Consider the following 26,643-nt stretch of genomic DNA (forward strand, 5'->3'; position numbering starts at 1 on the left):
CAGATACTACCTGTTCCTGCAGTCCTGCTCCCATCCACCTCACTTTCCACTTGTCTGGCTGAGGTCATAGGCTGTTAGATCTCTGCTTGATAAGGTGTACTTCTGAGGTGTCTCAGGGGGATTTAAATCTCCAAGCAACTGAGGTCATTAAACCCAGGGACTCCTACTCAAGGCTTCACAAATAAACATCAATTAGGACATCTCAGCCCAGAGAATGAGGGGTGGGAGGATACATCTAAGAGATTTCCAGCCAGAGAGTACACATATGTCCAACACACACCAGACTCGTGTCATGCAGAGGTTGCCACAAAACGCCACTTGGTAAAACCCTCAGGGTCTGTGAAGGGCCATGAGGGAGGGTTTGCTTGTGTGCCTCCAAGTGGTAGAGTGGTCACAGCTTCGTTCTTAAGTGCACCGTGTCATTAATGTGTCTGGCCTCTGGTGGTGTGCGTTGGGCATGTGTGCTATCTGGCTGGAAATCTCTTGGATGTATCCTCCCACCCCTAGTTCTCTCCTGACAGCTGGGAGTCTGTGAGAGCTTCGTAGGGTCCCTTCTCCCACCCTTCTCAGTCAGTTGAGGCTGACAAACCCCACAGACGTCCAGGTAAACTATTGGGGGTGGGCAGCTGCTGTAATGAGTCTGGAGCCCAGAAGAGAGGTCTGGGCTCAAGTGAAGGCCCAGCGTTTTGGAGATCCTGGTGGCAGTTGTGGCAGTGACACGTCCTGTGGGGAGAGGTGCAATTGAGGGCAGAATACACAGTCAGGAGCAGGCTAGACACAGGAGCCCCCGACGAGAAGCTGAGGTCCTTGAGTGGAGGTAAGGTAGAGGCAGAACCAGGACGGCAGTCTATCGAGACAGTATTTTCAGTAGTGCATGGCAGTACGGCTTAGAATTACAGTTCGAATCCCTACTTAGCCACCTGCGAACTCCTCCAGTCCTAGCGGCTCAGTGGTTCCAAACTGGGCTATTAGCGGCTAAGTCACTAGCTGAAGAAAGATGGGGCTTTCTACTGGAAAAAAGTTCGTCTTGGAAGTCACAGTGGCAGGTGTATCTGTCCTATGAGTCAAGATGAGTTACAACAGACTGGATGACAAGTTGGTGGGTGTTTGTTTTTTTTGGAATCCTGTTTATGCCTTCCTCGAGAGCAATTGGGAAGAATAAAAAATGATAAGCACGTAAAATTCTGGAGGCCCGGCCAAGGCAGAAAAGAAGCACACGTGTGTGTTTCCCACTGTGAAACCCAGAAGGACCTGGGCCTGGGAGCTGATCCGCAGGAGGCCTGTCTGCAGGTGGTGTTTTGGCGGGAGAAAGGGGGTGGGCTGGGCTGGGCTGGGCTGCAGGGAGCCGAACTGCCCGAGTCTGTCTCTGGGCAGATGGCACGGAAGCCCTCCGTGGGGGTGAGGTGGGCGCTCCCCCTTAACGCGATGCCACCACATTGTTTGTGGCGGTAATTAATCGTGTCCTCGTCGTTTGGCTGGCTTGTCCGGCTGGGCTTCGTCTTTCTAGGGTCGCGTCGCGGAGCTGTTGCCCGGCTGGTGTTTCCGAGCTTGCCCACGCGAAGCGGGGTGCCTTTCTCCGCGCCTCCGCTGGGGGGGTAGGTGCGGGGTGGACGCGGGGAGAGCCCCCGGCTGCGGGGCTCCACCTGGACCCTCGCGCGGCGCGAGCCTTGCGCCTGCTGCGCGGCAACGGCGCGCTGCTCCCTCCTCTCCCGGATGCGGGCGCGCAATCCGGGCGGATCCAGGCCGGGTTTTGCGGAGAGCGGCGTGCCGCGCGGGCCGCTTGGTCACCGGTCGCCCTCGGGAGTGGTCGGCGCTGGGAGACCATGGTGTTGGAGGAGCTGTGGGCTGCGCTGTCTGGCGCCTCCGGGGCGGCCCTGGCCTGCTGCTTCGTGGCCGCTGCCGTGGCCCTGCGTTGGTCCGGACGGCGCGGGGCGCGGGGCGCGGTGGCTCGGGCGCGGCAACGGCAGCAAGCGGCCCTGCAGACCATGGACAAGGCGGCGCAGCGTTTCCGGCTGCAGGTGACAGCCAGGGCGGGTGGCGGCGGCGAGCTACGAGGTGGAGGGACCTCACCCCCCCCCCCACCACCATCTGCGCTTTCAGCCCCTCGGGTTCGCGGCGGGGCAGGTGGGTGGGCAGCGCAGGCGTGTAACTTTCCGGAGCCCTTGTTCGCCCCGCCTGCTCTCTCCACTCATTCTGAGCCAGGTGAGCCACAGGGGTGGCGAGTGGGGGCAGGGAGAAAGGCAATGTAATTTTTGGAAATAGGTCGCCCAACTGGGTCCCAGAGAACCCTCGTTCCTCATCGAAGAATCAGGATAACCGACTAGAACGCCAGCACGCCAGCTTGAGAACCAATGGGATGCTAGGGTTTCAGACTTTGGAATCGTGGAGCCAGGATCTGGGGAATCCAAAGAACTTGGTGCTCAAACTCAGTGCTTTGTGGGCGGCGGATCCTCCTAAAAGGGTTTGGGAAAGGCATTGCCCCATGTCCTGCCTCCCAGGCGCCAATCCCTCCGCCCCCCCCCCAACATCTCTGGCAAGCCCCGCCCATCTCTGGCAAGCAGGTTTAGTTCCTGGGTGACCTTTTTTTTTACATGCATGGTTAGTGTTTTATTTTTGGAAGAATGGTTCTAAAACATCGCACTTAATCAGGTTGAAAGGTCAAGTTTAAAATAGACCGTTTTATAAGGATCAGTTATAACATATGTAATGATGGTTCACGCTACAAAATCTTGATCTCAGAGCAGATGATACACTCGTTGGCAGGAGCACCAGGGATTCCAAACCAGCCAGTCATCATTTTCCTCTCGTCTGCATAGACTTCTTCTCGTTAGCTGACTTCTGCTTTTGTTGCATGATCTCAGAATCCCTTTGCTTCCTCAGAGAAGCGGTCTAGCTATCCTCTTTTCTTTTTCCCTTGCTAATCTCCTGGGTTTTCTTCATGTTTTCTGGCAGGCAAGTTCTCTTTGATTTCCACGGGCCATGCCAACCACAGGGACCGAGCGACTCGGAGAAGCAATGGTTCTCTCGCACACACGGCCACCATCACCACCAGCTGGTCGGGAAGGCAGCGCACTGGCCCTCCCCCGGGTGACCTCTTAATAAGCTTTTCTTCTCCCTTTGGGGCTTGCCAGTCTAGGGGGTTGTTTGGCAGAGGCTGGGAGGTGGACTTAAGGAGAAGAGGGCTTTCCATACAGGTGTATGAAACACTGCATCAGAGAACATCACCCAGGGCTCAGCATTTTGACTTCTAACTAGGTGGGAGGTGTTTATGGGCCCATAAAATAAGATAGTGGTTGGGCTGCTAGCCTAACACCAAAGTTGTGGGGCTAGCCCACAACCGAGTAGGTCCTAAAGCTCGGTTGTGCTATTGAAAGGGATAATAAAGAGACAACAAACAAGGTATGCAAGGGCTCACCTCTTCCATGGAAACAGGGGAGAGAGAGAAAAAAAAGAAATTCTTTAATAGGCTTATATAGTCTTGGGACTTGGGAGGACATTGTAGGGATGATTTTCAATGATTTTTAATTAGGAGAATATGATTGAGATTCTTCTCCAACTCACAAATGTGAAGGCCTCCCCCCACCAGAATCCTGGTCTTCCAGGCTCCATAATTATGAGTGTAGAGAGTTTATCGACATACACTCTCTTCCCTGCCCTCAGTTTCCCACACAAAACCAGCAGTTTGAAACCACCAGCTGCTCAGCGGGAAAAAGGCTGGTAAAGACTTAGGATCTCAGAAACCCACAGGGGCAGTTCTACCCTGTCCTATAAGGTCACTGTGAGTCAGAGTTGACTTGATGGCAGTGAGTTTGTTTCTTTGTGTTGAGGGTGGAGGAGACGTTTGTATGTATCAAAGAGAGAAGACTTGATCTATGTTTTGGTAAGATTTGATTCTGATAGATGTCAGATGATGGGGCATGTCAGGTGATGGGGACAGCAGGAGCAGGAGGGTGTCCCTGGGTGGGAGGAGGATTGGAGCCATAGAAGATTGCATTTTGTACCTGCTCAGCTATAGCACATGATTTTCTAGAGCAGAACTGGACCTAGAACCTTGGTGACCAGATAAATGTCTCTTCCTACCCCAGGCTCACCACTGGGGTGAGATAGAGTGAGGAAAAGAGATTAGGGAGACCAGGGCCTTGGATGCCAGGCTTTGAATGCAGAGAGGATTTTACTGGAAATAAGTCTATAAGTTTACTTTATACCACACTTGTTTATTGAATGAGACAAACTATCTAGTTTCAGCCTTAACTCATCAAACTGGCTTGATGCTGTCATCAGTTTTTAGAGAGGGTCTCGATGTTCCATTTATGTTGGCCATCTCTCATATTCAAGTACAAGTTGTTCACAGTCTAGATTCCTTGTCTCACTGGGCTTCAGAGGTGCCTTTCGCAAGCTGCGCCCAAGGCACAAGTTCTGGGTCCAAACCTATGTTCCCAGAAGTGGAGCCCACTGACTGCCAACTCCAAGAGCTGGAGGGGGAACAGGTACAGGGATCCGCCCACAGCTTCAGCCCACTGGGGTTTTCCTATTTCTTCTTTGTCTCCACGAATTCACCTGACTGGCAGGGGTGTGGTGTTGTAATTCCAAGCAATAGCACTCACCCATCTTCCCTCCGGAAAACACCTGTCATTATTTAAAAACAAAACGAAGCAGGGATCTTCTACAACTGAAGTTTGGGCTCAGAAATGCAAAAAAAAAAAAAAAAATGCTGGATCCTTGGGCAGGGCAGCCTGACCTGGGCACACAGAACCTTGGCTGCCTCAGGAGGGGAGTCGTGAAGTTACCTTTTGGCTTTCAGTGACTGAGGAGAAAACGCGGAGATATGTCAACAAAAGGTGGGGACTGAAAGATAGCAGCTTCCCAGGTAGGTCAGGATGTAACTGCACTCTCCGCCTTAGCCTTTGCCGCCTCCTTCTTTGTCCCTATTACTCTGGTGGCTTTCTGCTAGGTTTGGCAGTCCTAGGACCAGGGGAAGGTGGGTTCTGTGGCTGCCTCAACAGTTTTTCTGCTGGGGCTCACTCAGCCCTGAATAGCAAGGGTCACTGGATGCAAGCGTGGTCCCCGGCAGGGCCTGGGAGAATAGAGCAGCTCCCACCTGGTAGATTCTTGGCAGATCCCGCCCATCTTCCAAGGCATTGTCAGAGCCATGTAGACACCTACGCTCATCGCAGATGCTTCCTTCCTTCGCGTCTGCCAGACTTGTTTGCATTTTTCCTTATTGTTTTAGACTTCTTTTTGTTTGTTTGCCAGTGGACACACATACAGATTCAGAGATAAAAAGTAATTTTATCAGTTTCATGGAGAGGTGACAAAGGCCAGGTGTAGACCTTGGAGGGGAAAGAAAGTTCTCTTTCTATGTAAGAATCTTTTCATAAACATTCTGCTCCCCAGCTTCACTCGAAACTGTTAACAGTGGTGCCCACCTTTTCAAAGTGGGAGCTGGGCAGGAAGGTGCTTGCTTACCTTTTGGTTTGTAGACCTTAAAGAAAAAAATGCCAGCAGGGATCAGCTGGTGTCGGAGGGAGGGAATAAGCATGGCTCCATTTTTCCTGCTTTTTTTCTAGCTCTGTTTCATAAAAAAAAAGAAAGAAAAAAAAACACACCCTGAAAAACCAATCCACCAACAACCTCATCTGTCAGTTTCTAAAATTCTGGCAAAGGACAGAGTGTTCCTGACATGGTGCTGTGGAATGGAACCAGCCTGTGTGGCAGGCCTGTGGGGGAAGGGTGGTTTGGGGAGGGAAGCAGATACAGGTGAGCGCTGGGGACAGCAGAGGAGTCTGGTGGGATCCCAGCTTGGTAGGGACTCCCGGAGTTTGTGGGATGAGGGTGGTTTTAAGGGGAGAGGCAAGGCCTAATTGAACTTTGCACTGTCTGGCCCTAGCAGGAATCAGAGGGGCAAGACTTGGGACAGGGCTGCCAGTTAGGTGGCTCCTGTGTGACCCAGGAGAAGAAGGCTGAGCCGCCTAGGGGGTCTTGGTGGAGGGGATGAGCGGTGGCTGTGGCCATTGTCAAGAGAAATGTGGAGGAACTTGGTGACTGGCTATGGGTGGGAGGAGTCCAGGGGGGGTCCTCTGTTTTCTGGGTTCAGCCCCTGAGGGAGGGGAAGGGAGGAAGGCAAAGAGCTGGTTGGCAGACTGGGAGATGAGAGCTTGGGGGAGGGCAAATAGACTTACTGGGGCCCTCCCTGATGGAGGATGGAAGATGGAGGACTTGGGAAGGTTGAGAGAGGGGAGGGCCAGGGCACCTCTGAGAGAGCGGGAGCAACTGGTCCCTGCACCGCACGGGAAGGCTTTCCTCAAGTCAGTTTCCTTCAGATGGCAGCTGAAAGGGCGCCTCTGCATTCTGAACTAGTTCTTTGCTCCCATCAGAACTGTTTGTTTGCTCTCTTACACTTAACACTGAGAGGTGAAAACCGGAGACTCAGAATGGAGATGGAATCTGGCCAGGAATGTGAAGTTGAGAAAGATTTTATTGAGGAAAAAAAGGAAGGAAGAGCAGAGAAAGGGACAGGAGCATCTTGAGCTCCGGGTTGGGTTCCTCTACCTGAGGAGTTAGGTCAGGGAAATCGCACCTGGCAGTGAGGCGGTAGGACTTATAGAGGGCCCGAGCCAAGCCCGTATGTACTGATAAGGGGAAGGGGGCTTTTAGAGCTGCAGCTCCAAGGCCTTGAGGCAGGGGAAGGGGCTGTGTGGACCCTCCCCGGGAAGAGAAGCTCCTCGGAATGCTGGAGGCAAGGACTGCGAAGTCTTTTTGAGAGGCTGGGGGACGAGGCTGCATGATCTGGACCTGGCACAAACAATCACGACCTGTCCTTATTTGCTAACCCATTGATTTCCTTAAAGCAGAGACTTTGTCTGTCTTGGTTGTACCTAACTTCACAGCCCTTAATAGGGAGTTTAGCACATAGTAGGCCCTCAGAACATATTGGTGGACTAAATAAGCTGACGACAGAAGAAGCCACACAGGCAGGAGGGAGACCAGGAGAGTGTAGCAGCAGGAGGAAATTGAAGCGGGCCAGTGTGTGTGCTTCCAGGACCTTTGACTTCATCTGTGAAAGTCAAGTACCTGTTGACTTTTGCAGCAAGGAGCTCACTGGTGACCATGGGAAGAGCAGAGGAAGGTGAGGGTGACGAAACGCTCCCTCCAGCTGTGATTGACCCCTGAGTAGGTGGTCAGTCAGGTGTGTGAAAGGTAATTTGGTAACAGAGAGAAAGAAACAAAGCAAAGACAGAAAATAGTTTTAAAGGTTTATTTCAGAGCTCCCCGGCAAGGTTCACGGATCCCCAGTTGGGAGCCCGCAAAGTCGCGCTGCCTGGGACGGAGGGGAAGGGTTTCATAGTACTGGTCTGAGGTAGAGGCAATTGAGGAATTTTCCATTGCTGTTTTGGCTGTTTTGCAAGGTGGGCAGTTAAGAACACCGTGGTAATGTAAGTTTGTAACAGTGCTTATCTGGGGCTGCCATCGTCTGCGTCAGGGCTCTGAAGGCCATGTCAGGAGTTGCTGGGCACACTGCATACTGTCCTCAGAGTACTGCTCCACCGGCCCTCTCCACCGGTTCCAGTTTCTACCTACAGTGTGCTCAGAGGCTCCTCCTGTAGCAAGCTCTCCCTGTACCTGCGTGCATCTCGTCACCACATCCTGTTTTGTTTTCTTTAATATACTTCTTACTGTTTAAAATTCTTACTTGTAACCCTGCACCCGGTATAACTGCCCCAAAGCATAGACATGCGTTTTTGCTCACGGTTGTATTCCCACATCTAACGTGATACTTGGTACCGAGTAGGCATCGGCCTTCGTTATCCAGGGCCGCTGTAGCAGATTTATTCTATCACAGTGTGGAAGGCTAGACGTCCAAATTCAGGGGGCTGGCTAAGGAGGAATGCTCAGCGCCCTTGTCAACATTCGTTGGTCTGCGGTCCCTTGGAGCTCTGCGTGTCTTCGCATCAGGGACCCTGGATCCAAAGGGTAAAAACTTTGACCATTTTATCAGGAGGGACCAGTCCCTGAAGGACGTTATGCTTGGTGAAGTAGTGGGTCAGTGAAAAAGAGGAAGACCCTCATGGAGATGGATTGACACAGTGGCTGTGACAATGGGCTCAAACATGGCAATAGTTATTGTGAGAATTGACACGGTCTGAACAGTGTTACAGCCTATTGTCCATAGCATCTATGAGTTGGAACTCATTCAGTGACACCTAATAGCCATAGACCACACCCCAGTAAACTCACCTTAGATCAGATCAGAGTCTTGCATAAAGGTGTTACATTTCACCCTAATTCCCTTTCAACTGATCATTTCAGATAACTTCACAAAGGCTGATTACATTATTATATCACTGCCAAATTGCATCATCACTTAACTGCCAACCACTGAGAATCCTGGCCCAGTCAACCTCATGTGCATTTTGGGGGGAGACGATTCATTCCATGACAGCACTTCACCACTTTACCCAATACCCTATTCCTTTCAGAATTCTAGCAACAGCTCCAACCACCCAGGGGTGGAGTCTTCTTATGAACCCCCACCCCTGGAGTTGAATCGAGGCATCAGACTTCCAGAGGAGATCTCTCTGTACTGTTTGGAGCTAGGCTCGGCTGGGCCACGCTCAGGTGTCAGAGCTGTGGGTAGCTGTGTCTGGTTACGGGTTGGCATGTTCCAGTGAATACCTGCTTGTGCACCTGTAAACGCATGTGGCCACAAATGTCTGCTTGATCACTTTGGGTCTGTGTGGAGTCGGAGAGGAGCCAAATATATTTCCCCAGAACCCTGACTTGGACGCAGAAGCGCTGCTGGCCCTGCCGCTGACACAGCTGGTGCAGAAGTTACGCAGTGGGGAGCTGTCTCCGGAAGCAGCACTTTTTACCTATGTGGGAAAGGTAAGACTAGCAGTAGCCAGGCCACCTACAGAGGCTCTATCCCCCCCATCCTTTCTTTCGGCTCACTGACTGGGTCGCAGGGAAAACCTGGCCTGGAGTCCGTTCCACAGAGGACCATGGTCGGAACTATATGACTGCTGTGTGTGTGTGTGTGTGTGTGTGTGTGTGTGTGTGTGTGACTGCGTGACACAGAACATGTTGTCTTAGCCAGAAACCTGGCTTTTGGCCCAGACATCCCTCTCCCTCTGGACCTTGCTGTATCAGTCACCAACTCCCTAGTGTGTGCTTTCTAAATTCCTCTCCAGTCTGCCCCCTGGTTCCATTCTCCTCCAGCCATTTGGTCCCTACCACCTGCTTTCTCTGTGACTACAGGCTCAGGCTTAGGGCAGATGCCCCTCCGTGAGAACCTGGCAGTCACCTGACTCTGCTGCCCCAACTGTCCCCTCAGGGAGCTCTGCTGCTGGCAGCTCCCTCCCTGGGCCCCTCTTCTTTGCTCCACTCAGTGAAGCTGGTTCCTGGCTGAGTCTGTAGGGCAGGAGGCATCTCTTCCAGGAAGTCTTCCCTGACAGACCCTTAGCCCCTCCCAGCCTGAGTCAGGGTGTCTTCTGCTTTCTCACAGCACGTTTTTAATATCATAGTCACAGTTCACCTCTTTCCCAAATCCACCTGGGGTGCTCTATGGACACAGCTGCTTCCAGAGTTACCTTTGTGCTGAACACAGTGCCTTTCACATGCCCAGTGCTTGAGAAATAGGTGTGAAATGAAGGAAAGGAGCTGCCATAGTTGATTGTGGCAGCCTGGCCGATCAACACAAGTAGGATTAATTGAAGGGCAGAGGGATAAATGGCTCGGAAGCCTCACCTTGCTTGTTTTGTGCCTCAGTTTAAAGGGGTACACTACCTGTGGGATGCCTAGCCTGTGGACTGTGTCCCTGTAAGTTGAGGTACCTTTAAGCCCACACGATTGGAATGTTCGTCTCTGGAGCTGGGGACCGACAGTTGGTGACAGTTGGGCACCGGCCTTGCTGTTTGCTGCCTGGGTATATATAGCCCAGCTCTCTCTACAGAAGGGGACTGGCAACTGGCGGCTCTCAAGCCTTAAAGGACTGCTGGTGTCTCACTGCTTTATAATTTAACTGTTAATTTCTTGTATCATCTATCTGTATATAATTTAATGGTTCATTTCTTGTGTTATATATCTATCTTTATAAATACATTTATATATAATTACTAGCAATCTGGTTTGTCTCTCTAGAGAACCCTGCCCAACACAGGAGTAATTGGAAATGGAACGAATGAGTGAATGGTGTTTGTGTGAACTTTTTATGATTTCTTTAGGATGCACCTGAGTGTGAACCTGGGGTATGATTGTGTCAGGGCGCAAGAAAGTGGTGGTAGTGACCACAGGTGAGAGGGCTGACTGACCGTGTAGAGGAAGGATGAGAATCTCTAGTCTGGGTGAACTGAAAGGAAAGACACAGTCACGGGAAATGATGTTGCTTCTTCTGATCTATGTTCATCTGGTTATAGCTTGGCCCCCTCTCTTCCTGCCCGGGGACTGATTAAGGATCATTTGCCCACGTGCCACAGTGGGCAACCATTTCCCTCTGGTCTTCTACAAGCGTGAACAGTAGTGCTTACAGAGAGAGTGGCACCCTTCTTTATGGTGCAGTGGCCCCATATTGGGCTGCTAACCACAAGGTCAGCAGTTCTAAATCACCAGCAGCTCCTCAAGAGGAAGACAGGGCTTTCTACTCCTGAGAAGAGTTACAGTGTCAGCAACTCACAGGGATAGTTCTGTCCTGCTCTACAGGGTTGGCACAAGTCATCATTGACTCCGTGGGATTGAGTTTGGTTTGATTTGGGGGCACTCTTCCCGAGGTGCCCTAGAGGAGTAGTTGGTTAAGCAATGGGCTGCTAAAAAGAAGGTCGGAACACCCCCAGCTACTCAGCAGAAGAAACTCTGTAGCCAGCTTCCTTAAAGATTTATAGACCTGGAAGCCCTCGGGAGCAGTTCTTCTCTGTCGTGGGTCAGAAACTCATTTTGAGTTGGCCATCAGTACCACAAGGGCCTGGCCTCTGGGTGGTTTGGTGTTTAGACTGCAGACTTCCCAGAAGAGAGGAGGCTTAGCTGGGGCAGGTATGGGCCCAGGAGAGGGTGTCGGGCTCTGGGAGTTTGGAATCTGGGCTGTGTCCCTGCTCTGTGCTGACTTCCAGTGTGACCTGTGAAGAGAGTCTGGCCTTAGGTGGATCCTGTCTGCCTCCCAAGGACAGAGATGCTCCTTGGAGGAGCGGCTATGGCCAAGGGCCTTCCTTCTCCCAGTCCATCCCTTGCCAAGAGCATCTGAGGCCAGAAACTTGCTTCTGTGAGTGTCCCAGCCATATTCCCTCTCCTTGTCTTTGAGTTGAAGGCCAGAGACAGCAGGTCAGGCCGGGGCCAGGCATCCGGGTTCAGTGGTACTGGGCCCCAGATCATCCTCTGTTCACATGCCCCAGGCATGGGAAGTCAACAACCGGACCAACTGTGTGACCTCCTACTTGGCTGACTGCGAGACTCAACTGGCTTCAGCAGGCCCCAAGCGGGGTCTGCTCTATGGCGTCCCTGTGAGCCTCAAGGAGTGTTTCTGCTACAAGGTACGCCCTGCTGCCCGGAGAGCCTCGGCATCAGGCCCCACTTCCCTGCTCATCCCTGTCTGATAGCTCTTGGCTCACCCTGGGCTCTCAAAGAGGGCCCACAGAAAGGCCTTGATCCGGGTGCATGGAGCTCCCCTGCTGTGACCCTGGTGGTGGAGGTTGGGTGGGCCTGGACTGCTGAGTGGCCGGACTCACCGACCAGGCCTCTCTTGGTGTCTATCCCTCCTGCCAGGGCCAGGACTCAACACTGGGCTTGAGCCTGAACCAGGGGGTGCCCGCGGACTGTGACAGTGTGATGGTCCAGGTGCTGAAGCTGCAGGGTGCTTTGCCTTTCGTGCACACCAATGTCCCTCAGTCCATGTTCAGGTTGGGTTTCAGGGGTGTGGGACAGGGGCAAGGGCACCAGTGCCAGCAGGGTGTGGAGCTGACCAGTCTTGTCCCATCCAGCTTCGACTGCAGCAACCCTCTCTTTGGCCAGACCACCAACCCATGGAAGTTCTCCAAGAGCCCAGGGGGTTCCTCAGGGGGTGAGGGGGCCCTCATTGCGGCTGGGGGCTCCCTCCTGGGCTTAGGCACCGACATTGGTGGCAGCATCCGCTTCCCTTCCGCCTTCTGCGGCATCTGTGGCCTCAAGCCCACGGGGAACCGCCTCAGGTATGCTGGAGGTGGTGGGAGGAGGGTGGGCAGGGAGAGCTAACTGTATAGCCCTGGCCTACCTTCCAGTCTCTCTGGGCTCTGGGCAGCGGGCAGGGTTGGCGGGCAGGGTTTTGTTGGGAGGGAGTGTCGCAGTACCACTGGGCCTGTGGTTTGACGGGTATGTTTGTGCAAGTTGTGGTGGGGTGGGCTGGGTACGGGCAGAGAGAGGGGCTGTTTCCTGCTCCCAGTCTTGTGTCTCTTATCCAGCAAAAAAGGCCTGAAGGGCTGTGTCAATGGACAGGTGGCAGGTGAGCTCTGCAGTCCCCTCTAGGCCCTGGCAAAGGGTGGGTGGGGTCTGCCGGGTCCACTTCTGTCCTTGCTTTTCTGGGGCTGGGGGAGGGGGTTTCTCCTTGTCTCTGCTCATGTCCTTGCTTGGACCTAGTCCTAGAGCCCTTTGGGGCCAAGTGATCCTGTTCCTTCCCCACCCCGCCCTGCAGTACAACTGTCTGTTGGCCCCTTGGCCCGGGATGTGGAGAGTCTGGCACTGTGTCTGCGGGCCCTGCTGAGTGAGGACTTGTTCCGTTTGGACCCCACTGTGCCTCCTGTGCCCTTCAGGGAGGAGGTGAGCAGAGGTGGGCGGGTCGTCACCAGGGTGAGCGCTGTGATGGTAGGTGTTCCATAGGCCACCCCCACCCTCCCCCCCAGGGGTATGAAGCTAGGTTCTGCCTCGGCTCTGTGGATGGCCATCAGAGGCAGTCCCTCACCTGTATTTGGAAACCTTCAGGCTTTCAGACTGTAGTTTGGCCCCCTGCAGCCCTAGCCTCTGCTGCAGCGGTCACTGTGAAACGAGGGTCGGTCCCGGACCACGGTCCAGTTGGAGAGCTCCGGGAAGGAGATTGCCTGTAGCTTGGCTGTGCTTGACCCTCAATCAACACACTCCTTTTCCCCACGAGTCATGCTCACACACCTCAGCCTGCAGTCTGACGCTTGGCACGCTGTTGCAGACGTGGGACTGAAGGGCAGTTAGTTGAAAGTGGAGCTTTCTCCCACCCAGAGAAGTTGGGTCTCTGTGAGTGGTACCGCATGCCAGTGCCCCCAAATATCACCACAACCACCTACGATCCAGCAGAGCTGAGTTTATCCGATCCACAGGTGAGAGAGACCTTGGTCTCCTGAGAGTCGCTCTCAGAGGAGGAGGCTGAAGGTGGGGTATTCATGGAGATTTTGAGGCCTGGTTTAAGGTGGGTCTGGTTAGGGCTGTGCAAGCCTCCTACATGCTAGTTTAGGGTCAATGGACACAGGGAAGGACTTTGAGGGGAGGGGCTCAAAGAGTCTTGGCTGCCAGCTGTTGGTTGATGCTTTCAGTTGCAGAGCTGAGGATTGAGCTGGAGAGTTACGTGTCCAGGAGGAGTGAAGCGGGGTTCGGAGAGCGTGGAGTAGCGGGGACAGAGCTGCGTGGTGGTTGTTTCTGGGTGGCCTTGCATTTCGCTCTTCAGTACACACCTCTTGCCCTCCCCTGAGGTTGCCTCAGAAAGGCGGACAGTCCCAGCATGGGAGAAGGGGCCTTCAAGGGGCAGGAGAGCACATGTGGGCTGGGTGGGTAAGGTCCCCATCCCTAGCAGAATGAGAGGTTGTAGCCAGAACCCCTTCCTGAGATGGAGGAGAGCAAGTCCCTGCCTAGGAGTTCTGGACAGCTTATCATGGAAGCTACGACTCAGGTTCTCAAAACAGGAAGCAAAGATCCTCAGCTCAGGAGCCCTGATACCTGGGCTACAGACTCAGTTTTGCCACTCTGCCTTGGGTTGCCTTGGGCAGGTTCCAGCCCTTAGGTCTCTCAGCCTTAGTTGACCCATATGACCCGTGGACAGCATTGCTTTTGGGCTGTCCACTCGTTTAATCATTGTCAAAGCCCTTGGTGGAAGGGTCGTACGCAGAGGTCTGGCCGTGTTGGGGATCAGCGTTTTCAGGGCCAGCAGCACCGGAGCTCTCAGCTTAGGGTAGGGGGGCATGTCTCTGATCTGTAGGGGCTCTGCCTGGGACTTCCCGCTCCCCCACCCCCACCCCCGACGCTGACCGCTGTGTTTTGCCCGCAGATCTACAGGAGCTCGCGACCCCTGCGCATAGGGTACTACGAGACTGACAACTATACGATGCCCACCCCGGCCATGACGCGGGCTGTGCTGGAGACCAAAGAGCACCTCGAGGCGGCTGGCCACACAGTATGGGCTATGAGAGCCGAGAAGTCCTGGCATTGTCCCCTCCTAGTTGTTTTGTGGTTGGGGATAAGTAGACGGTGGGGCTGGCCAGGAGTCCTGGGCAGAGAGATGGAAGGCGAGCTGGAAAGCAGCACTGCAGATGTTCACGTGCTGCGTTTGCAGGGCCACGTCAGCCACATGTGTTGGCGCACAGCTGTGTAGAGATCGCCAGGGTCCTGAGATGGGGGTTTAGGCTATTCGCCTGTGGCAACTTTATGTGTGATTGAGGCCACCCCTAGCGATGTGCGCTTTGGAGGGAGCTCTCAGGCCAGCAAACCACCATCTTGGTTTCGTGGAGGATTCCCATGTGGGTCTACTTGGTCCAGTCCATCCTCAGGGTCACGTGGGCTGCATGGGGCCCATGGGGCCACCTGCTGCCAATTCTCTGTGCTTCTCTCCCTCCATTGCTATAGCTGGTTCCCTTCCTGCCGAGCAACATTCCCCGTGCCCTGGAGAGGCTGACCATAGGCGGACTGTTCAGCGACGGCGGTCACCAGTTCCTGCAGAGCTTGTGAGTGGCGCTGGGCCTTGGGCTCGTGAGGAGGGGTTTGGAGAGGAGCAGCAGAGGGGGACGTCTATCCTGAGGGGTGGGAGCAAGCCAGGCTACAGGAAGATTAGGTGGGCTCTGGGCAGGGGCCTCGCTGCCTCAGAACCTGTTCAGGTTGGGCTGGAGGACATCTTGCCCAAGAGCCTTCGGGAAGTGCCAGTCTGGGGGCTGTGCCTAGTGTGGGTGGCCTGGCCCAGAGCCGGGCTTGCTGTAAGAGTGAGTGAAGGTGACCAGGGAAGTGAGTGGCTGGGAAAGATGGAGAGATACAGGGGGGCAGGCCCGAGACAGAAGGTGAGGGTGAGTTAGCTGTGTTCCCAGGCACTCCCTGAGTTCAGACAAAGCTCTCATTTGTGTCCTTGGGGCCGGGCCCTTACTGTAAGGTGGGGCTGGGGATGGACACACCCACCTACTGGACCTTGCAGGCGTCCCTGTGTTTAGAGAAGCTATGTCCTCCCTGCTCTTTTCAGGGCTCCTTACAGGGTTGACAGGGGTTGAGGGCACAGGCCTGTGAAGCTGCCTCTTGGGGCTGGCCCTGGGCCAGCAGGTTATCAATCCTAACCCATGTCCTCTCCTGTGGAGCAGCTTGGCCTGGAGCCCGGCTCAGTCTGGAGCCCTGCTGGTCCCTCCCTCCCTTCCTTCCAGCAAGCAGCCAAGGGTGGCCCACGCTTCAGTGGAGACAGCTCCCTACTCCTTCTGGCCTTGAGAGTGAAGTATTCTCAGAATTATTCCCCGAGACCTTCAGTCTGAGACAGCCCGAGACAAGACCATTCTAGTTGTGCCTCCCGGCCAGCGTCACCATTAAGAGGGGGCTGTCCAAGTGTCAAGGCCTGAGTGGTGAGATGGCCACCCTCAGTCCTACTGCTCTGAGCTTGATTCCCCCTCCCTTTGGGAGGAAGACCTAGAGTCCTACTTTGGGTGTGCTTCGGTGGATGTGGGGTGGCACGCAGGTACCCAATGACCAACAGAAACAGACCCCATATTTGGTAGGAGGCTCATGACAGGTGGAGGAGGAGCAGGGGTTGGTGAAGACTGGGGAGAATGTGGGGGAGGACAGGGGCACTCGGGGGAGAGTGGGGTGGGACTCAGTCAGGAGGGCTGTGTGGTGTAGGAGTGCCCTGAACTAGGCTCTTTGTCTCCAGCAAAGCTGATTTCGTGGACCCCTGCTTGGGGGACTTGACCTTAATTCTGAGGCTGCCCAATTGGCTTAAAGGACTACTGGTTTTCCTGCTGAAGCCGCTGGTGAGGGCACAAACAGTGGGAGGGAGCCTCTGGGAACCTTCTAGGCCAGGCCACTGGCTCTGTCCCCGCTCCCCTCAGCTTCCTAGTGGCTATAGCCCTCCCTCCTCCTCCCCCCTACTCCTCTCTCCCTCCCCCTCTTCTGCAAACTTCAGCCAGTCTGCATACAGAAATGGGTACCTGCTTGGAACCTGGGGGAGAGAGATAGGGGGAAGTCATGGATGGCCTGGCCTGAAGAACTTGTTGTCTAAAGCTGACTCAAAGCGAATCACTGACTCTCTCTTCCCTTCTGTAGCTCCCGAGGTTGACAGCTTTTCTCAGCAGCATGAGGTCTCGGTAAGAGTGCTTCCTGTGGAGGAAAAGCCTGGGGGTGGAGTCGATGCTGAGGCTGGAAGAAGCGACCTCTGGCAGCGAGGTCACCGCTGTGGCCTTCAGATGGAGCGACCTCTGGCAGGGTGGTCACCACTGTGGCCTTCAGATGGAGCGACCTCTGGCAGCGAGGTCACCGCTGTGGCCTTCAGATGGAGCGACCTCTGGCAGGGTGGTCACCACTGTGGCCTTCAGATGGGCCCTGGAGAGCAGGAATAGCCTGCAGGGCCCAGGTCTGGCTGGAGAGCAAAGGTCTGTGGGAGCTGAGGGCATGGGAGGGGGAGCTGAGCTGGCAGATACTTGGAAACCGAGCCAAGATGATCTTCACAGTCTGAGCTCAGCTTCGCAGCATGATCTGGGAAAAGGCGTGGCCCAGCCCAGTTCCAAGCCCTGATTTCTCTCAGAGATACTCCTTCTCTGACCCTCAGGACCCCAGACAGCTCTTACCTCACCTATGTGCTAACAGGTGGCTGGGACTTCACCTGGCCTCGTCCTGGCTCTGCTGTGGAGTCACTAAGTTCATTCCCTCTCGGGACCGGTTTTCTCAGTCAGATGGTAGGGATTTTAACCTTCCGCCAGCTCTCCTTCCCTACCGTTGAGCTGGGAAGGGTCCCTGAAGGAGTGAGATCTGGAAGGATTTAAGATCAGGGCCTCTGGCATTTGCTATTCCCCATGGCTGTGAGCCTCGTGGCTGGTGACCTCACTGCCTCCCTCTGCACAGGTCGGCGGGACAGCTCTGGGAACTGCACCACGAGATAGAGGTGAGGCCGGAGCCCCTGGACTAGAGCAAGGCCAGGGGAGGGTAGAGTTGGACAGGGCCCCCACTAGCAGGGCCCCTGGGCCACTGGTTTCCTGGAGCACCCTGTCATTCCTGCTCAGGCCCTCCCTAGCTCAGATGCCAGCGGGGGTCCTGCCCTGGGTGACGCCTCATGCGTTGGCTCTGCCCAGGGCCCCTGCATCACGCTGCTGGGAAGCTGGATGTGCCTGTGTAGAAGGCGCAGCAATGGGTGCCCCAGTAGAGTGGTCCCTGCATGTCTGCTGGGGGCACTGGCAGAGCCTGTTCCTTCATGAGAGACCCTTGTGGGTGGGGTGGGGGTGGGAGGGGGCTGGCTCTCAGCGCTGCCTCCCCAGGTGTACCGCAACGCCGTGATCGACCAGTGGAGGGAGCTGGACCTGGATGTACTGCTGACCCCCATGCTGAGCCCCGCTCTGAACTTGAATGCCTCAGGCAGAACCTCCGGTGAGGGCCTTGTCCCAGCCCCGACACTCCCATCTGCCCCTTCTCTCCTTTGGATCCAGCTCTGTGCTGGGCTGGGGTTGGGGTTGGGGCCTTAGAGGAGGGAGGGAGTTCCCTGTCATCCACACTCTTCAAGTGGAGGCTGGCAGGCCAGACAGGCAAGCCTCTGGGGCTCTGGAGTGTGAGAGCGTGGAGCAGCAGAACATTCCAGGCGGGTGGGCGAGAGCGTGGGAAAGGCATGGCTCAAGAATCAGCAGGCTCCCTGCCCCAAGTGGGATTGTGCCGCTCACATGCTAGTCCTGGGAGAGAGCCATCCTCTGTCTGTGGAGGCAGGATGCCATTTCTCGGCGTAGAAGAGGGAAGCCCAGAGAGGACAGGTGGCCCCACAGCTGTTTGTCCATCTCCAGCCCCTGTGGTACCTTTCAGGGGCCATCAGCTACACTGCACTCTACAACTGCCTGGACTTCCCTGCTGGGGTGGTGCCTGTCACCAGGGTGACCGCTGAGGACGAGGCCCAGATGGAACAGTACCGGGGCCACTTTGGGGATATCTGGGACTGGATATTTCGGAAGGTGAGGCCAAGAGACCTGGTCTAGGCCCTGCCCCGCTTCCCCGGCCCCCATAGAGCACACTCCTGCTGGTAGCCACTGTGGGGCATCTGTCAGCAGGTGCAATCCCCCAGCCCTGCTGAAAGCCAGCCCCCCAAGGCTGGCTGGACCCTGCCCTCCTTGACGCCTGGGGCATGTTGTGTGGGCCTGGGGTGGGGTCCTCGCCCATCCCCTCATCCTGATACCGTGCCCTTGCAGGGAATGAAGAACAGCGTGGGGCTGCCTGTGGCAGTGCAGTGCGTGGCTCTGCCCTGGCAGGAGGAGCTGTGTCTGCGGTTCATGCGCGAGGTGGAGCAGCTGCGGCTGCAGGACAAGTGGACGTCCTGTTGACTGGGCTCGCCAGCTTGCCCGGTGCTGGAGGACCTGAGGCCTAGCCTAGTGGGCACAGTTGCTGGCCCCTTCCCAAGAACAGGGCCAGTCTGGGGGCCGAAACGTCCCCAGTCCCCTGCCCCACAAGCCCCCTGAAGTGAGTCAGAGATCCCTTGAGTCTGGTCCCCTCTCTCTGTCCGAGCTCCCCCCTGTGGTGGCCAGTGGGTAGGACATGGGCAGAGGCTCATGGACAAGAAGAAACAGTTCCTGATCTGTGTGTTTTCTGGCCATCATTTCTGGGGCTCCAGGGTGGGAGACTGCTGGGGATGTGACTGGTGTGGTCTGCTGAAGTCCAGCCCCAGCCATGTCACTCTCTTGCCCCCAAGCCCCAGGACGGTGGACCTCAGCTTCTCAGAGTGGGTGTTGCAGCTGCCAATATCATAGCACAGCGTGTCCTCTCCCACTTAGATACGACATTACTTCTCTGGGCCTCGCACACTCTCCCACTGAAAGGGCCCCTCCTCCCTCTAAGCCCCTGAAGTAGGTGGGCTCTTTGCTCCCAAATCTGCCCTAGGGGGTGGGCGTCTGTGGAGGGGGTCTGCCTTCCTTAGCACACTGGACTTTAGGGACCTCGTTGCCCTTAGAGCTGACATCCAGGTCAGCAGGCACCTGGAGAGCTGAGCCTGCACTGGTGCTGTTGCGGAGGAGCCTTCAGGCCTGGGGAAGCAGCCGGGAAACAAGGCCATCTGCTAGAGAGGACTATTCCACATGCCCAAGGATGCCATGGGTCAGGGAGACTTCCAGAAAGAGCAGGACCAATTTGCCTGGCTTCCTGAGGCGGACACAGGGAACAGGACTATCCCAGGGAGAAGGCCCAATGTACCCAAAGTCTAGTGTGCATTTGGTACAAGGGAGGCATGGGAGGTGCAGGAGGAGAAGCGAGGGAAGGGGTGAGGGCACGGGGAGGTAGATCGAGGCAAACTTTGGAGGCCAGGTGTGGAACTTGAATTCTGTCCCAAGGGGAATGGGGAGTTACTGGGAGCATCACACGGGTGCGGTGAGGGGAGTAGATGAGGGGCAGAGTTGGAGAAGGGTTAAGTAGGCCTCTCTGTGATCCCTAGCCCAAGGGGGAGACTGGAGCCCCTTAGCTAGGGCAGTAGTCCAGGAGTGGGAGAGGGAATTGAGAGTCGGGGTGAAGGTGAGCAGTCTCACCCCTGCTCAGTTTGCCAACACGCCTCTTACTAACTGGCCTTGCCTGATGGGTAGAAGGGTGACTAGTGGCTGAGAGCTTTCTCCTCATCCCTCCTGGATCCAGTCCTGGCCCAGCTTCCCTGCTTGTATAGAAGACCTTGAGCCTAGAGCCTTTGGTCAGGATAAACTCTGGACCTCCTCTTAGACTTCTTCTCCAGGCTGCTTCACTCTGATTTTCCTGCTCCAAAGTGCCATGCGCCTCCCATGGCCTCTTCTAGGATTCCAGGCTGCTGCCATCTCTGCTAGTGGGGCAAAGCCCAGGGTGGACACCTAGAATGGATTGGGACAAATAGGTTGATGCTGCACCTTGCTCTCATTCCTCATAACAACTGCAGTGTCCTTATTGCTTCATACAGCTTCCCACTGTCTGGCCCCTCCTAACTGCTAAACAAGGACATCCGTTCTTGTACCTCAACTGACTCACTGATAGGGTCCTTGGAGCCCTGGGAGGGCCATGCCAGCCCTGAGTGTTGTGGTGTTGAGGCAGATATGGACACACACATCTGGTTGATCAGGGCTGGGGAAGAGGATGGGCCAGGGGACCACATACTCCTGAGGACAAGCGGTCACCAAGGAAGGGCTTCTCATTTGGACTCCATTGACTTCCTAACTGAGTCCCCGGTTTCTCTCTTCACCCGCCACTCAATCCAGTCTCCCTCCACTGGCCAAAGTGTTCACTGAGTGACTTCTCCTGAGACCTTGCAATTACTCCCCATCCTGCCCGCTAAATCCAGCCTGGTTTCTTTATCTTCCAAGGCTCCGTGTTCTGGCGCACTTCTTCAGCCATGACTTGGGTCCCTGTGTGCTCCAGCCCATGAGCATCTTTTGGTTTCTCGATCCCCTCCAGCTGGTAGCTGCTTCCAGTCACATCCAACACATTGCCACTTGTGCTTTCCTTAGAGCAGTATCACAATTTTACCTCCCCTTGTTTCCTCCACGGCATATAAACATCCCGAGAGACAGGCTTTGCGTGTTCACCACTATATTGATAGCCTGTAGAGTGATGCTTAGCAGCTTCTCAGTAAGTTCTGTGGACATTACATGAGCCCCTCCCAGAGCTCATCCACTGGGTGGCTGTTAGGCTGAATCAGACAGACCTGGTTCCCATCTACTTGGAACGTAGAGTCTGCAGGACATTTATTGTGTGAATGGAAGGAGGTGGGAAGAGACGGGTGAAGGCCTGCCTAGTGACGTCCTAATAAAGTCCCTAAATAGTTCATGCACAGTATGTTCATGTGACTTCTTGAATTCATGAGCCATCGCCCTTCTGGGCACTTTGTAGTCTTACATGCCTTTTCATCTTCCTGTTACGGATATTTTTATTCCCATTTTACAAACCCAGAAAGGTTGCATACCTTGTTCAGGGAATTGAGACCTGGATCAGTCTGTCTGAGCCTGAGTAAACTGATGTGTCTCATGCTGCTAAAACACAAGGAAGTGATGGCTGAAGTCAGCTTCCTTGTCCCCACTTCCCAAGGCCTTCTAAGCCACATGACTACTACCTGTTTTCTTGGCCATACTCCTTACCACTGGTCTGCTGCCATAGACTGACTTTCTCTAATTTTCCTGCACATGGCTGATGGATGATCTTTTTAAAGCAAATCAATTGTGCTTTTCACTGCTATTGAGTCACTTCCAAATCATAGAAACCTTGTAGGACAGAGTAGATATACCCCATTTGAATTTCTGAGACCTTAAATCTTTAAGATTTTTCAATAGAGTTTGGTGGTCGGTGGGTTTGAACTGCTGACCTTGTGGCCAGCAGCGTAATGTGTAGCCCACTACGCCATCAGAGCTCAATGATCGTGCTTAGTGGTTCTTCAGTAGTCTTCCATGCCTTTGACCTCCTGTGCAGACTTCAGATTTCTTCCTATGGCCTACAAGTTCTTCTTGACCTGACTCTGCTTCTGACCACTTTGATATCATAGCCTGACCACTTAGCCTGAGGACCGTGTTCTGTTCTGGTCATCATGAACATCTCTTACCTCCACGCCCTTTGTTCAGTTTGCTCTATCTGGAGTGACACATTGTCACCTGCTCATAGAAAGTCATATGAATGTCTTCCTAGAACTGTCAGGCTGTGTGGGAAGGGCTTACTTATGATTCTGTATGCATTGCATGAATGGCAGGGATGATCCTGTGTTAGTAATATCATCCAACCTCTGCTTGATTGTGGAGTTGGTAATCCACGGCATCCCTTGAAAGGTGGGCCTTTTACTGTTGTCATGACTCTTGCTCATGGGAAAGCAGAAGTTCAAGGAGCGTGAATCACTTTTCAAAGTCAGTCACCAAGTGGTATAAAAGCCATTTAAGAAATAATAATTAAAACAATAGTACAAAGAACACTTGAAACACCCAAATAATGGGTTCTTGGGAGACAAAAACAACAGCCACATCCTTGTGCTCCGTGGTTGATGTGTGTTTGCAGAAGGCGTCAGCCATGCTCTTGTCTTCCCTCCCTTTATTTTCCTAGGGCACAACTAGGGGCCAGGCCATTTGTCCCTGTTAGCACCTTTTATGGTCATCCTTGGGTTCCACCCTGTTGGGAGCCTTTGGGAGCCTGGTTCTGTTACCCACTATTTGCCGTCTGCCTTCCAGATTGCACATCTACAAGTTGAGTACTGGGGCCCTCTAACTTCAGATCACCAACAAGCATACCAAACGGATTAGGACCAGAGAAAGTCTCGGGTTTGCCACTCTTGGCCTGGGGCCTGCTGCGTGGTTTTTGTTTTTTTAAATATCATTTATTGGGGGCTCTTACGGCTCTTATAATCCATCCATCCATCCATGTGTCAAGCACACTGTACATATGTTGCATCATCATTTTCAAAACATTCTCTTTCTATGGAGCCCTTGGTATCAGCTCCTCATTTTTCCCCCTCCCTCACGAACCCTTGATAATTTATAAATTACTATTTTTTCATGTCTTACACTGACTGATGTCCCCCTTCACCCATTTTTTGTTGCCCATCCCCAGGGAGGGAGTTATACATAGATCATTGTGATCTGATCCCCTTTTCTCTCCCACATTCCCCTTCCCTCCTGGTATTGCTACTCTCAATATTGGTCCCGAGGGGTTTATCTGTCCTGGGTACCCTGTGTTTCCAGCTCTGATCTGTACCCATGTACATGCTCTCTGGTCTAGCTGGATTTATAAGGTAGAAGTGGGGTCATGATAATGGAGAAGAGGAAGCATTAAAGAACCTGTCCCACTATCATGCTCGGCCTTAATTCGGTTTCTGTAATTCCTCTTGGCTACATTGCCCCACCAGGCATCCTATACCCTCCTCACCATTGATTTCAGATCACCTATTATTCCCTTGTTCCTGGGTTGGTTAACACCCTCCCTCTGCTTTCCCCTCTCCCATGTCCCCCAGGAACTATTGGTCCTGTTGTTTTCTCCTTTGGGTTGTTTATATTGTTTATCTCATCTATCTTAACTAGATAGACAAGCAGAGAGAATAATAAGAACAAAAGAAAGAAAGAGCAAAACAAAGCAACAAAAGAAAAACAAGAACAACAAATGACAAAAAAGAGAAAAGCTTATAAATAGATGTAGGTCAGTTTGTTGACCTTTAGGAGTGCTTTCTGGTAGAGTCTGATGGGGTGCCATACCCTGGCCCAAAGTCTAATTTTGGTATTCCCCAGGGACTTCATTGTTTTGCTCCCCTTGTTGCTCTATTACATGTCCTTAGTGTTTTGCCCTGGTGTGGTGGGGTCAGATTGGGTTCAATTCCCACACTGCCTCCAGTGTTGTCCTCTTTAGTGCTATGGGTCAATGAGGGACGTCGTGTCTCGTGGTGGGTCCAGCCGTATGGTCCTCCCTATACTGGGTGCTCTGAGCAGGAATATCGTTCTCCAGCCTTGGTGGGCCAAGATGTGCTCCACTCTCTCTCCTTCCCTTTTTGTTTGCTCCTGTGTGCTGCTGCATGTCTAAGAGGCAGTGGCCAACACATTTTTCTTCTTTTCTTTAACAGTTTTATTGGCCTATATTCACATGCCCTACAGTTCAATAGTTCAATTATGTTATGAAAAGTTGTACAATCATCACTGCCATCAATTTTAGGGCATTTCTTTTCCCTCGTACACATTGTTATTCTCCCCCCACCATTTCCCCTCAACTTCCCTGCCATATTCCCCCAAAAAAACAACCCCACAACCATTAATCCAGTCATTTTCTCTATAGACTTACCTATCCTGGGTTTCATGTACACAAAAACATGCAACTACAACAAAGTAAAAGAGATTAAAACCTAAACAGGAAAAAACCCAGAATATTAAAAGCTAGAAAAAATTTTAAATGGGTCAAAAGGGAGATCAAATGATGAGGTGTCAGATTTTAACCTACCTGTATCTGCAATAATCTACTTTCCAATGCACTTGGCAGGATAGCAAGCCCATTCACATGCCTGGTCTAGTCAAGGGATTCACCAGAGGCTTTAATCCACGTGTATGTATTTCCCCTTTACTTTTTTTTTTTAACCTGGAACCATTTTAAAATGAGGCAGAATGGAGAGAGAATGCTCAGATAGTACATTTTTACTGCATCTGCCATAATCGTCTTTAAAATGTTCTCTGTGAGCAAGAGTATTCACATCCCTCAACTATGGTCACAGGGGAATCACCGGAGGCTTAACCCATGCCAGCCTATTTTTGGAACCTCAAATGTTAGACTTGTTTGCTGTTCATTCCAGAAATGGCGCCGTTCCCCACCCGGCCCCCCACCAACTCTAGTTTTTGAACTACTGAACATATGCCATATGCCACTCTTCACTCTGCTCGCCCATAAAAAATCAGCATATTTTAATGTAGTGCTAGCTAACCTGAGATAGAAGAAGTACATGCTGGGTTTGTTTAAAGTAGTTTGTGTTGTATTAAATATATAGGCAAAGTTATCCTTCGTGTGGTTTCCTTTGATCCAAAGATATATTTAAACAGAGCAAATTATATAAACTTGGAATCTTCCCCAAGCATCATATCTATTTCACCTTTATTAAGGACTGAATAGCAATTTGTTATCTTTTTTTTCCAATGCCATAAAATTTTATTGGAAGCTCTCGGGCAAGAGACGGGGTTAAGGGTCCCACCCCTTGGTACTTACGGGGCCACTGTATGGCCAGCGACCTCCAGTTTCAGCTCCTCAGTCCGCCTGATGAGCCATGCTTCAGCATCCTTCCGGTTCTTCTCGGCCATGATCTTGTACTGGCTCCTCCTGTCCTTCAGGATCTTGGCCAGGTCGATGCCTGGTGTAGAATCCACCTCCACGCTGACTTGGGCCCCCACCTGGGCCTTCAGGACGCTGGTCTCCTCGTGGTGGTTCTTCAGGAAGGCCAGCTTCTCCTTCAGCCCTTCGGTCTGCATCTCCAGGTCGGCGCGGGCCAGCGTCAGCTCGTCCAGCACCCGGCGCAGCCCGCGATGTCCACCTCCACGCTCACACGCAGGCCCTGCTCTGTCTCGAACTTGGTGCGGAAGTCATCCGCCGCCAGGCGGGCGTTGTCCATCTGCAGCACGACCTGGGAGTTCTGGATGGTGGCACCGAGAATCTGGTCCCGCAGCTCCTCGATGGTCTTGTAGTCGCGGGCGGGGCCCGGCCCTGCTTCTGGTGCCAGTCGCGGGTCTTCACCTCCAGCTGCGTGTCGGCCGTCTCCAGGGTGCGCGCCTTGTCCAGGTAGGAGGCTAGGCGGTCGTTGAGGTTCTGCACGGTGATCTTCTCGTTCCCGGAGAGGAGGCCGTCGGACGTGGACAGGACGTCCGCATAGCCGCTGCCGTAGCCCCCGGAGGAGGACGAGGACACGGACACGCCGCGGCCACCAGAGCCCCCATGGATGCTGGGCGCGAGCAAGGAGCCGCCGCCCATGCCCCTGAAGGACGAGGCGGACAAAGACTGGCGATAGAGGTAGCAAGTCATGGCGAGATTGAGCCGGAGAAGGCAGGAGACGCTGGCCTTTGGAGTTGCGGCTGCAAGAGGAGTCAATTTGTTATCTTGAAAAGGACCAGCAGTAAGAGTTACTGTCCAGTCAACACGGAGCTCTGACGTATGTAGTGAGCTACATGTCTGGTTGCTAACCTTGAGGTCAACTATTCCAGCCCAACGACTGTTCTGCTAGACAAAGATGAGGCTCCCTGCTCCACAAGGGGTTACCGACTCCGAAACTGTCCTGTAGGGTCCCTATGAATGGTAATCCGTGGGCTGGTAGTGAGTGTGGTACAATAAACAGAAGTTCCAATGTTCTGAAACTCAAAATGGGTCTGCCTGGGTTTAAACGCCATTGAAATGTAAGACTGCACTGCTTCTCCACTTGCGTGGCACAGAAACAAACAAACCAAATTCACTGCCATCGAATTGATGCTGATTCATAGCGACCTTATAGGACAGGGTAGAATTGCCCTTGTGAATTTATGAGACTGTAACTCTTTACGGGAGTCGAAAGCCACACCAGGGCGCCTCATAAAAAAGCTTGGAGTCAGCGTTGACATGAATTATCCATTGACTTCTATATGTTAAAATGTCTTCTGAAGTGTTTACCACATAATCTAAACAAGAAAAATTTAGATCTTCAAAATATTTATGAAAATTGAGATCAAGCTTTACAGTTTAGACACTAAATTGCCCTCACAACTTCCATATATGGACCTTTTTAATTTTTTATTTTTCTACTTGTTTTAAACTATGTTCTAG

The 26,643-nt window shown here is 53.3% G+C and overlaps 1 protein-coding gene and 1 pseudogene across 2 annotated transcripts; one reads left to right on the forward strand and one right to left on the reverse strand.

The window, feature by feature from the left end:
• The first annotated feature begins 1,761 nt into the window (after positions 1-1,761).
• Positions 1,762-18,984, forward strand: FAAH (fatty acid amide hydrolase). 2 transcript variants are annotated; one of them, XM_075555724.1, is made up of 15 exons: positions 1,762-2,018; positions 8,770-8,883; positions 11,379-11,516; positions 11,749-11,882; positions 11,964-12,170; positions 12,420-12,460; positions 12,650-12,774; positions 14,246-14,371; positions 14,821-14,918; positions 16,094-16,193; positions 16,486-16,526; positions 17,281-17,320; positions 17,691-17,799; positions 18,223-18,368; positions 18,603-18,984. In XM_075555724.1, the coding sequence occupies exons 1-15, from the start codon at positions 1,824-1,826 to the stop codon at positions 18,732-18,734; spliced, it is 1,746 nt and encodes a 581-aa protein (XP_075411839.1). In that variant the 5' UTR covers positions 1,762-1,823; the 3' UTR covers positions 18,735-18,984. The 2 variants fall into 2 exon arrangements, with proteins under 2 accessions (XP_075411839.1, XP_075411848.1); XM_075555733.1 differs by lacking the exon at positions 1,762-2,018 and adding an exon at positions 2,223-3,087.
• Positions 18,985-25,061: 6,077 nt separating this feature from the next.
• On the reverse strand, positions 25,062-25,872 carry LOC142426273 (keratin, type I cytoskeletal 19 pseudogene; annotated as a pseudogene).
• Between the last annotated feature and the right edge of the window lie 771 nt (positions 25,873-26,643).

The sequence above is a fragment of the Tenrec ecaudatus genome, chromosome 1 (assembly GCF_050624435.1).
Source record: "Tenrec ecaudatus isolate mTenEca1 chromosome 1, mTenEca1.hap1, whole genome shotgun sequence".
In the NCBI taxonomy this organism is placed as follows: domain Eukaryota; kingdom Metazoa; phylum Chordata; class Mammalia; order Afrosoricida; family Tenrecidae; genus Tenrec; species Tenrec ecaudatus.